The sequence below is a fragment of the Tachypleus tridentatus genome, chromosome 2, assembly GCF_004210375.1.
Source record: "Tachypleus tridentatus isolate NWPU-2018 chromosome 2, ASM421037v1, whole genome shotgun sequence".
Classification (NCBI taxonomy): domain Eukaryota; kingdom Metazoa; phylum Arthropoda; class Merostomata; order Xiphosura; family Limulidae; genus Tachypleus; species Tachypleus tridentatus.
In genome coordinates, this window is record NC_134826.1 from 152,518,491 (window position 1) to 152,531,558 (window position 13,068).

At 30.6% G+C, this 13,068-nt stretch overlaps 1 protein-coding gene across 1 annotated transcript in view; it reads right to left on the bottom strand.

Moving 5' to 3' along the window:
- The window catches only part of LOC143245648 (bridge-like lipid transfer protein family member 1), a 225,671-nt gene that overhangs the window by 89,673 nt on the left and 122,930 nt on the right, over positions 1-13,068 (bottom strand). The window contains 6 exon segments of the mRNA XM_076491997.1: positions 20-166; positions 2,697-2,820; positions 5,011-5,148; positions 8,399-8,472; positions 9,463-9,559; positions 9,988-10,071. Of these exon segments, the coding sequence (XP_076348112.1) occupies positions 20-166; positions 2,697-2,820; positions 5,011-5,148; positions 8,399-8,472; positions 9,463-9,559; positions 9,988-10,071 (664 nt within the window).

Genomic DNA, 13,068 nt, shown 5'->3' on the forward strand with positions numbered 1-13,068 from the left:
TAAGTTTTATAGAACTCACTGTTTCCTTGAGGAGCAATGGTTCTTGAGCAGACTTCATAGGTTCCTTCTGAAACAACACACAGGTTCATGATACTTGTATCATTTGGATCTGGTTTCCATTCATCCAGAAAGGTTTCAAAGTCTTCGGCAAATCGAATACAAAGTGCTAAAAATAATTGAAGAAATCTAAATATTAAATTGAAACACTGAACATAAAACATCCATTGTTAAAATAACCACAAAGCTATTTCTTGACGTTTATAATTATTCAAAAATAAACGAGACTCTGTAGTTTCAGGAAAAATTAATATATCTTATATGCTTTATACATATATTTAGCAGGATTATTTATGAGTTCTAAATGAGTTAGTGAACAGGTACAATTTAAAAGTCATTAGAGCTAATATGTTCTAAGCTCATCTAGGACTGGTTCGATAGCATACAACCTACATACCGATTTCTTGAATGTGGATACTCTATAACAGCAAACAGAAAATGATTATTCAGGTTAGATTTGATAAAAATTAGAATAAGAAATTACCTTAAACAAGACCAAATCTTTCAAACTTATGTTTTTAAACTTTCTATAAAATGTCTTAACTCTCTTGGTATGGATTTGGGCAAAATGCCTTTAATCTTGATCCCAAAATGACCTTTATAGTTTCCATACTATACCCTTTAACATCTGTATTCCTAAAATATTGTAATGTTACAGTAAACATTAAAAGTCTTAAAATTCAAAAACATTCAGAATGTTTTACTAAAGATTTCTCCATGAATTCAAGGAGCTGGAGTATATAAAGTATAGACTGTTCCAAGTGCAAAGTAATTTTCATGTGAAGATTAATGGTATTTTCATTTCTTTGAAAATTCAGAAAAATTCATTTGTGTAATCTCTAAAACTGCCTAAACAAATTGCAAACTTTGTTTTTTCATTAAAACTTTATATGTGTTATTTTCTCTATCCTAACTCCATACAGATTTGATCAAACTGACCAACTTCATAACTACTATAAAAAATAAAACAATTGTAAAAAGAACTGCATTTGTTTATCCTAAATAGCTTAAAGCTAGTAACATTATACATCTATTACTACTTTATTGTATTATTTTATTGCTGTCTCAACACCATCCAACTAAAAAAATGGTGCCACGGAAATTGTAAATCATTTTTCAAAACTGTAGCTCCCATAATCCTATTGAATAATGTAAAAAACAAGTTACTGGCCTGCTGCTCACAAGTAGGCCTAAGGAGAAATTTTTATTTCTATGTTTCTTTGTCTTATATAACTAACCTGAGAAGTTTATACTTTTTCAATATTAGTTACTGTTGGAATAGCTAATAAAAATACACATGAAAAACAAGAAATAAATTACTCACCAATGTTGTTGTTGTTTTTTCTTTTTGTTTAACAGTTGATGAAACCGAATCCTACTATTTTTTATACTAATGATAATACTATACTAAATTTTTATAAACTAAATAATACATACAAGAACACAAAATAATAACATGTATAAAACAACCAATAACTATCAATTTTTATGGCTTCCTAACTATGTAATAATAGCCATTAAAAATTCAGATAAGGTCATCAATGTCATTCTGATGAGAATAAACTTCAAAATAGAATAGACAATTCCCCATACGAAAAACAACAAAATATAATATTTCATAGATTGAAACTTTGGCTTTCTGTTGGTTATAAATAATATAGTAGTAAATGTCAGAGAAAACTACTAGCAATTTGTTAAAATGTGACAGGTGATTGTGGCAAGAGGAGTTTCATATTCTATTTTATGGTTCTGTAACCAATTAAGATTGAAGGCTATACAAAGTATGCTTTGCCTGAACAATTGCAACACCATAATGAATAACATGTTATATTGTATAGTTCTCAGAGAGGAGGATGGTTAGAGAGTAAAATGTCACACAAAGATAAAATTCAAGATTTTTAAAAAATATTTTCTTGTAAAATGAAAAACTTAAATTTATAAAATATTAAAATTTGATTTATTAACTATGTTTTGATGTCAGGTTTATTGATATACCATGACAAAGTTTTGAATGTAATTCCTCAAAAACAATTGTGGCATTTGACATGACTGCAAAGAAAGGGTGGGTAGTCATACTATTAAGAATTGGCTTTATCTACTAAAATTAATTATTATACTATTAAGAACTGGCTTTATTTACTAAAATTAATTATTATACTATTAAGAACTGGCTTTATCTACTAAAAGTAATTATTATACTATTAAGAACTGGCTTTATATACTAAAAGTAATTATTATACTATTAAAAACTGGCTTTATCTACTAAAAGTAATTATTATACTATTAAGAACTGGCTTTATCTACTAAAAGTAATTATTATACTATTAAGAACTGACTTTATCTACTAAAAGTAATTATTATACTATTAAGAACTGGCTTTATCTACTAAAAGTAATTATTATACTATTAAGAACTGGCTTTATCTACTAAAAGTAATTATTATACTATTAAGAACTGGCTTTATCTACTAAAAGTAATTATTATACTATTAAGAACTGGCTTTATCTACTAAAAGTAATTATTATACTATTAAGAATTGGCTTTATCTACTAAAAAGTAATTATTATACTATTAAGAACTGGCTTTATCTACTAAGAGTAATTAAATCTTTCTGCATATGAAAAACAACTGTTCTGTACCTGAGAATCTTCCCTTGCTCACCAAAGACCCACAGGAGCAGGCTGATATTCTCGTACTTTCTAAAGTGACAACAACAGCTGCTTTCAGTTCTGTGTCATAAAGTTTGCTGGTTCCACTTGTACTCTAAGAACACAGAGAAACCCTTTGGGAACTATTTGTATGTGACATTAAATTTAAAAGACTTTATCCCATTCTAATTTTGACTTTTTTTTCTTCTCTTCATAACGTTATGACACTGAATGATAACTCGCATAATAAAAACTATTCACATGAAAATACACAACTTTGAACTGAAATATTCAACAAAGATCATTAATCGTTGGAAGGCATTAGTAGAACAGAGGGAGATAATAATGCTGTGGAAGTAATCAACAATCAATTCAGAGTACAATTATTACAGAGATTATATACTAATCTGTCTACGGTGGAAAAAGTAATAACTTTGTTATATGTAGAGTAGAAACTTCATTGTATACCAAACTGAGAGAAACAGATTTATTTAAAACACACAAAAAATAATTTCAGAGTACAAACCTGAGTTTGAAAGACAAAGTCTGCTACAACAGTACATAACCATGGTCATCACACAGAATATCACTACAACAGTGCATAACCATGGTCATCATGCAGAACATCACTACAACAGTGCATAACCATGGTCATCCGCGCAGAACATCACTACAACAGTGCATAACCATGGTCATCACGCAGAACATCACTACAACAGTGCATAACCATGGTCATCACGGAGAACATCACTACAACAGTGCATAACCATGGTCATCACTACAACAGTGCATAACCATGGTCATCCGCAGAACATCACTACAACAGTGCATAACCATGGTCATCACGCAGAACATCACTACAACAGTGCATAACCATGGTCATCACGCAGAACATCACTACAACAGTGCATAACCATGGTCATCACGCAGAACATCACTACAACAGTGCATAACCATGGTCATCACGCAGAACATCACTACAACAGTGCATAACCATGGTCATCACGCAGAACATCACTACAACAGTGCATAACCATGGTCATCACGCAGAACATCACTACAACAGTGCATAACCATGGTCATCATGCAGAATATCATTACAACAGTGCATAAACATGATCATCACACAGAACATCACTACAACAGTGCATAAACATGGCCATCACACAGAACATCACTACAACAGTGCATAACCATGGTCATCACACAGAACATTACTACAACAGTGCATAACCATAGTCATCACACAGAACATCACTACAACAGTGCATAAACATGATCATCACACAGAACATCACCAAAACAACAGTGCGTAAACATGGTCATCACACAGAACATCACCAAAACAACAGTGCGTAAACATGGTCATCACACAGAACATCACCAAAACAACAGTGCATAAACATGGTCATCACACAGAACATCACCAAAACAACATTACATAACCATGGTCATCATACAGAACACAACTGATAAACAATACATAACAATGGTTATCACACAGAACACCACTAAATAAAAGAACATATCAATGGTCATCATACAGAACACTACAAAATAACATGACATATCTATGGTCATCACATAGAACACCACATAACAAAAGCAATCACATACCACACCTTTGAGCAAAACCACATTTCCAGACTTTTTTATCTGAGATCAAAATGTGTTAAGAAGTACAAACTTTGTAAGCCCATCTAAGAGCACATGATTATATTCCATAATGTTTTAAATCACACAAGAATATGTAAAGAAATACACTGATTCCTAACCTATGTTAAATCATACAAAAGTATCTAGAGAGAAACCATATATTTACAAACTATATAATATATAAAGACATATATAGTTTAAGTATGTTAACCCACCACAGAGTAGGTGTTAAGAGGTGTATAGATTCTCAATATTTATCTTACCCTTGAGTGCATGTGGAGAAGTACACAGCTTCGATGTTTGTTAACCCACACCTTAGTATGTGTTGAGATGTAGAGAGACTCCCTAAGTTTAACACACCTCCTCAGTATGTGTTGAGACATAGACTCCTTATGTTTGTTAACTCACACCTTAGTATGTGTTAAGATGTAGAGAGACTCCCTAAGTTTAACACACACCCTCAGTATGTGTTGAGACACAGACTCCTTATGTTTGTTAACTCACACCTTAGTATGTGTTAAGATGTAGAGACTTCATACGTTTAACACACCCCCTCAGTATGTGTTGAGACATAGACTCCTTATGTTTGTTAACTCACACCTTAGTATGTGTTGAGATGTAGAGAGACTTCCTAAGTTTGTTAACTCACCCCTGAGTATGTGTTGAGAGGAACACAGATTCCCATGTCATCTACTGTCAGCTGTAAGAAGAGTGTTCCAAGACTTTGAGTACTGAGTTGGGATATTTGAGGTACTTTCTCAAACACCTGTTGTGTAGCAGTTAATACCTGTAAAACAATGATATGTACATGTAACTAGCTATATAAGGACTAACCTAGCACATAACAGTAATAGCAAATCATGTTAATAAGATCCACACACACACTGCTTCCTTTCATACAAGATCAAACTATCACTAATCTGATCTGGTAATGATGTAACTTGTATAGATTACAGTAAAAGTGGATAATACTTCTTTTTTTGGTATGACAAAGACAACACAGAGAAACAGAAAAAAAAGGTTTTACTACTGGTTAAAAAATGATGTGATAACCATGTAAAACATTATGGTACCAAAACCTTATCCTACTCACACTATACTGTCTAACAAACACTATGGTACCAAAACCTTATCCTACTCACACTATACTGTCTAACAAACATTATGGTATCAAAACCTTATCCTACTCACACTATACTGTCTAACAAACATTATGGTACCAAAACCTTATCCTACTCACACTATTCTGTCTAACAAACATTATGGTACCAAAACCTTATCCTACTCACACTATACTGTCTAACAAACACTATGGTACCAAAACCTTATCCAACTCACACTATAATGTCTAACAAACATTATGGTACCAAAACCTTATCCTTCTCACAATATACTGTCTAACAAACATTATGGTACCAAAACCTTATCCTACTCACACTATACTGTCTAACAAACACTATGGTTGCCAAAACCTTATCCTGCTCACACTATACTGTCTAACAAACATTATGGTACCAAAACCTTATCCTACTCACACTATTCTGTCTAACAAACATTATGGTACCAAAACCTTATCCTACTCACACTATACTGTCTAACAAACACTATGGTACCAAAACCTTATCCTTCTCACAATATACTGTCTAACAAACATTATGGTACCAAAATCTTATCCTACTCACACTATACTGTCTAACAAACACTATAGTACCAAAACCTTATCCTACTCACACTATGCTGTCTAACAAACATTATGGTACCAAAACCTTATCCTACTCACACTATACTGTCTAACAAACACTATGGTACCAAAACCTTATCCAACTCACACTATAATGTCTAACAAACATTATGGTACCAAAACCTTATCCTACTCACACTATACTGTCTAACAAACACTATGGTACCAAAACCTTATCCTACTCACACTATTCTGTCTAACAAACATTATGGTACCAAAACCTTATCCTACTCACACTATACTGTCTAACAAACATTATGGTATCAAAACCTTATCCTACTCACACTATACTGTCTAACAAACATTATGGTACCAAAACCTTATCCTACTCACACTATACAGTCTAACAAACATTATGGTACTATATTTAACTGAAACACAGACAACACTAACCTCTCTATTTAACTGAAAAACAGATAACACTAACCTCTATATTCAACTGAAACACAAATAACACTAACCTCTAAATTCAACTGAAACACAGATAACACTAACCTCTATATTCAACTGAAACACAGATAACACTAACCTCTATATTCAACTGAAACACAGAGAACACTAACCTCTATATTCAACTGAAACACAGATAACACTAACCTCTATATTCAACTGAAACACAGATAACACTAACCTCTTTACTTATCTGAAACACAGATAACACTAACCTCTTTACTTATCTGAAACACAGATAACACTAACCTCTTTACTTATTTGAAACACAGATAAGACTAACCTCTTTACTGATCTGAAACACATAACACTAACCTCTTTACTTATCTGAAACACAGATAACACTAACCTCTTTACTTATCTGAAACACAGGTAACACCAAACTCTTTATTTAACTAAAACACAGATAACACTAACCTGTCTATTCAACTGAAACACAGATAACACTAATCCCTATATTCAATTGAAACAGAGATAACACTAACCTCTATATTCAATTGAAACACAGATAACACTAACCTCTATATTCAATTGAAACACAGATAACACTAACCTCTGTATTTAATTGAAACACAGATAACACTAACCTCTGTATTTATTGACACAGATAACACTAATCTCTTTATTTAATTGAAACACAGAATACACTAACCTCTGTATTTATTGACACAGATAACACTAATCTCTTTATTTAATTAAAACACAGATAATACTAACCTCTGTATTTATTGACACAGATAACACTAACCTCTTTACTTAACTAAAACACAGATAACACTAACCTCTCTATTCAACTGAAACACAGATAACACTAATCCCTATATTTAACTGAAACACAGATAACACTAACCTCTATATTCAATTGAAACAGAGATAACACTAACCTCTATATTCAATTGAAACAGAGATAACACTAACCTCTATATTCAATTGAAACACAGATAACACTAACCTCTATATTCAATTGAAACAGAGATAACACTAACCTCTATATTCAATTGAAACACAGATAACACTAACCTCTGTATTTAATTGAAGCACAGATAACACTAACCTCTGTATATATTGACACAGATAACACTAATCTCTTTATTTAATTGAAACACAGATAACACTAACCTCTGTATTTATTGACACAGATAACACTAACCTCTGTATTTATTGACACAGATAACACTAATATCTTTATTTATTTGAAACACAGATAACACTAACCTCTGTATTTATTGACACAGATAACACTAATCTCTTTATTTAATTGAAACACAGATAACACTAACCTCTGTATTTATTGACACAGATAACACTAACCTCTTTACTTATCTGAAACACAGATAACACTAACCTCTGTATTTAATTGACACAGATAACACTAATCTCTGTATTTAATTGACACAGATAACACTAACCTCTGTATTTAATTGACACAGATAACACTAACCTCTGTATTTATTGACACAGATAACACTAACCTTTTTACTTATCTGAAACACAGATAACACTAACCTCTCTATTTAACTGAAACACAGATAATACTAATCTATTTACTTATCTGAAACACAGATAACACTAACCTCTTTATTTAACTGAAACACAGATAACACTAACCTCTCTATTTAACTGAAACACAGATAATACTAATCTATTTACTTATCTGAAACACAGATAACACTAACCTCTTTATTTAACTGAAACACAGATAACACTAAACTCTTTACTTATCTGAAACACAGATAACACTAACCTCTCTATTTAACTGAAACACAGATAATACTAATCTATTTACTTATCTGAAACACAGATAACACTAAACTCTTTATTTAACTGAAACACAGATAACACTAACCTCTTTATTTAAACTGGCTCTTTGTTCAGTCCAATACTCATAAGCATTCTTGTAGTTTAGCCAAACCAGAACAGCTATAAATTAAAAACTTTCATATTAACATGTAAGCCTATGAAGAACAAGAACAAATTTACCCAACTGAACTTCTGGTACCAAACTTAGGGTAAAACCTTTCCTGATTTCAGCATGCACTTATAAGTATACAATTACTTTCATAACATTGAAGAATTCTGCCACATTCTGTTTCTTCTTGTTCATCCAAAGATGGTTATTTTGTTAATTTTAACTCTATTCCTGACCACTTCCACTGTTGTTAAACCCCCTTAATAAACTTGAATTCTAGTTTGTTGCCAGGTTCACAACAAATCAAGAAGTATTAAGATAGATATGATAAATAAAATGTCTGCACTTTTCGTTTACTCTGTTGTTCCAAGATTTTATTTGGCAAACATGAAACTTCATACAAGTGATGTACTCTCTTCATGGCAATGCCACCTCCTGAAATAAAAGGCGTAGCCTAGCTAGGTGGATACAGTTAGTTTTAACATCTAGCTTCAGACCGTTAAGTTGGTTGATTACAACTTATGGATTGCCACTGATTCCAACTTAGATTTAAAAAATCACTACACATTTGATAATATCTTTTAGGGTAGTAGCACAGGCCTTTTATCTACAAGGTACTACAGACACTGAAGATATCAAGTTACATCATATTAACATACCTTTATCTAAAGCAATAGGTTGGATATATATAAGAGGCCTGTTTAATGTTAACATACCTTTATCTAAAGCAATAGGTTGGATATATATAAGAGGCCTGTTTAATGTTAACATACCTTTATCTAAAGCAATAGGTTGGATATATATAAGAGGCCTGTTTAATGTTAACATACCTTTATCTAAAGCAATAGGTTGGATATATATAAGAGGCCTGTTTAATGTTAACATACCTTTATCTAAAGCAATAAATTGGATATATATAAGAGGCCTGTTTAATGTTAACATACCTTTATCTAAAGCAATAGATTGGATATATATAAGAGGCCTGTTTAATGTTAACATACCTTTATCTAAAGCAATAGGTTGGATATATATAAGAGGCCTGTTTAATGTTATCAGTACTGCTTCCTTTTCTTCAGCTTGGCTAGAAATCATTTCATCCTACAAAACACGATAAAACAAAGTACATTTATCTTTTCACATTTGTTATGAGAAGTCTAACTAACAGAAAACATTGTTAAACACAGAGAAACAAACCTTTACAAATGTAATTATAAAATACAAAACATGTAAATACTCTCAAGCACAGAATTTGGTGGAATCTTCAATTTACTGTTTATATTATTTCACGACTCAGGAGACCAAGACATTTTCTGCTACTGGTATACAATGCTTAAAGTACATCTTATTAGTAACCAAAATACACATGTGAAAAAACATATAGACACATACATAACATAAAAAATGAGCTCTTATTTCTGTAAATGTTCTAATAAATGTACTTATACCACTACAAGATCAGAAATCCTTAAAACTTGGAAGAATAATTTCCTCCTGAGAAATACAGGGACACACCATTAGTTACTAACCTGAAGAGCATTCCTCATACAAATCCTTGTTTTAAAATATGCAAACTGTAGAAACTCTGGTTCTGCTTCTTCAAATAACGCATTCTAAAACAACAGTATTACTGTTACCATTTGAAATGTCAATAAATGTTTCCATTACAAATGTTTTTTATCTCTAGTTCAATAACAATAAATGTTAAATGTTAGTTTCAAAAATCAGATGCTAGTTATATTTAATGAAACAGTTAAAATTTAAATATGATGGTCTTATTTTTACCATACAAGAGAAACAGTTGGGTTACGTTTACATTTATAAGACATACTAATGAGCACCGTTAGACAAGAAACTAAGCTACATAAACTAATTATAAGTTGATATAACACGTACTGAAGAATATGTAACTACATAAGTTGATATAACATGTACTGATCAGTACCATGAGACAAGAAACTAAACTATATAAACTAATTATAAGTTGATATAACATGTACTGATGAGTACCATTAGACAAGAAACTAAACTACATAAACTAATTATAAGTTGATATAACATGTACTGATGAGTACCATTAGACAAGAAACTAAGCTACATAAACTAATTATAAGTTGATATAACATGTACTGATGAGTACCATTAGACAAGAAACTAAGCTACATAAACTAATTATAAGTTGATATAACATGTACTGAAGAATATGTAACTACATAAGTTGATATAACATGTACTGAAGAACATGTAACTACACAAGTTGATATAACATGTACTGATGAGTACCATTAAACAAAAAACTAAACTACATAAACTAATTATAAGTTGATATAATATGTACTGACGAGTACTGTCAGGTAAGAAACTAAGCTACATAAACTAATGATAAGTTGATATAACATGTACTGAAGAATATGTAACTACATAAGTTGATATAACATGTACTGATCAGTACCATTAGACAAGAAACTAAACTATATAAACTAATTATAAGTTGATAAACATGTACTGAAGAGTGTTGTCAGGCAAGAAACTAAACTACATAAACTAATTATAAGTTGATATAACATGTACTGATGAGTACCATTAGACAAGAAACTAAGCTACATAAACTAATTATAAGTTGATATAACATGTACTGAAGAATATGTAACTACATAAGTTGATATAACATGTACTGAAGAATATGTAACTACACAAGTTGATATAACATGTACTGATGAGTACCATTAAACAAAAAACTAAACTACATAAACTAATTATAAGTTGATATAATATGTACTGATGAGTACTGTCAGGTAAGAAACTAAGCTACATAAACTAATGATAAGTTGATATAACATGTACTGAAGAATATGTAACTACATAAGTTGATATAACATGTACTGATCAGTACCATTAGACAAGAAACTAAACTATATAAACTAATTATAAGTTGATATAACATGTACTGATGAGTACCATTAGACAAGAAACTAAACTACATAGACTAATTATAAGTTGATATAACGTGTACTGAAGAATATGTAACTACATAAATTGATATAACATGTACTGATGAGTACCATTAGACAAGAAACTAAACTACATAAACTAATTATAAGTTGATATAACATGTACTGATGAGTACCATTAGACAAGAAACTAAGCTACATAAACTAATTATAAGTTGATATAACATGTACTGAAGAATATGTAACTACATAAGTTGATATAACATGTACTGAAGAATATGTAACTACACAAGTTGATATAACATGTACTGATGAGTACCATTAAACAAAAAACTAAACTACATAAACTAATTATAAGTTGATATAATATGTACTGACGAGTACTGTCAGGTAAGAAACTAAGCTAAGGTAAGAAACTAAGCTACATAAACTAAGTATAAATTGATATAACATGTACTGAAGAGCACCATTAAACAAGAAACTAAACTACATAAACTAATTATAAGTTGATATAACATGTACTGAATAATATGTAACTACATAAGTTGATATAACATGTACTGATCAGTACCATTAGACAAGAAACTAAACTACATAAACTAATTATAAGTTGATATAACATGTACTGAAGAATATGTAACTACATAAGTTGATATAACATGTACTGATCAGTACCATTAGACAAGAAACTAAACCATATAAACTAATTATAAGTTGATATAACATGTACTGAAGAATATGTAACTACACAAGTTGATATAACATGTACTGACGAGTACTGTCAGGTAAGAAACTAAACTATATAAACTAATTATAAGTTGATAAACATGTACTGAAGAGTGTTGTTAGGCAAGAAACTAAACTACATAAACTAATTATAAGTTGATATAACATGTACTGAAGAGCACCATTAGACAAGAAACTAAACTACATAAACTAATTATAAGTTGATATAACATGTACTGATGAGTACCATTAGACAAGAAACTAAACTACATAAACTAATTATAAGTTGATATAACATGTACTGATCAGTACCATTAGACAAGAAACTAAACTATATAAACTAATTATAAGTTGATATAACATGTACTGAAGAATATGTAACTACACAAGTTGATATAACATGTACTGACGAGTACTATCAGGTAAGAAACTAAACTATATAAACTAATTATAAGTTGATAAACATGTACTGAAGAGTGTTGTCAGGCAAGAAACTAAACTACATAAACTAATTATAAGTTGACATAACATGTACTGATGAGTACCATTAGACAAGAAACTAAGCTACATAAACTAATTATAAGTTGATATAACATGTACTGATGAGTACCATTAGACAAGAAACTAAGCTACATAAACTAATTATAAGTTGATATAACATGTACTGATGAGTACCATTAGACAAGAAACTAAGCTACATAAACTAATTATAAGTTGATATAACATGTACTGAAGAATATGTAACTACATAAGTTGATATAACATGTACTGATGAGTACCATTAGACAAGAAACTAAACTACATAAACTAATTATAAGTTGATATAACATGTACTGAAGAGCACCATTAGACAAGAAACTAAACTACATAAACTAATTATAAGTTTATATAACATGTACTAAAGAGTACCGGTAGTCAAGAAACTAAACTATA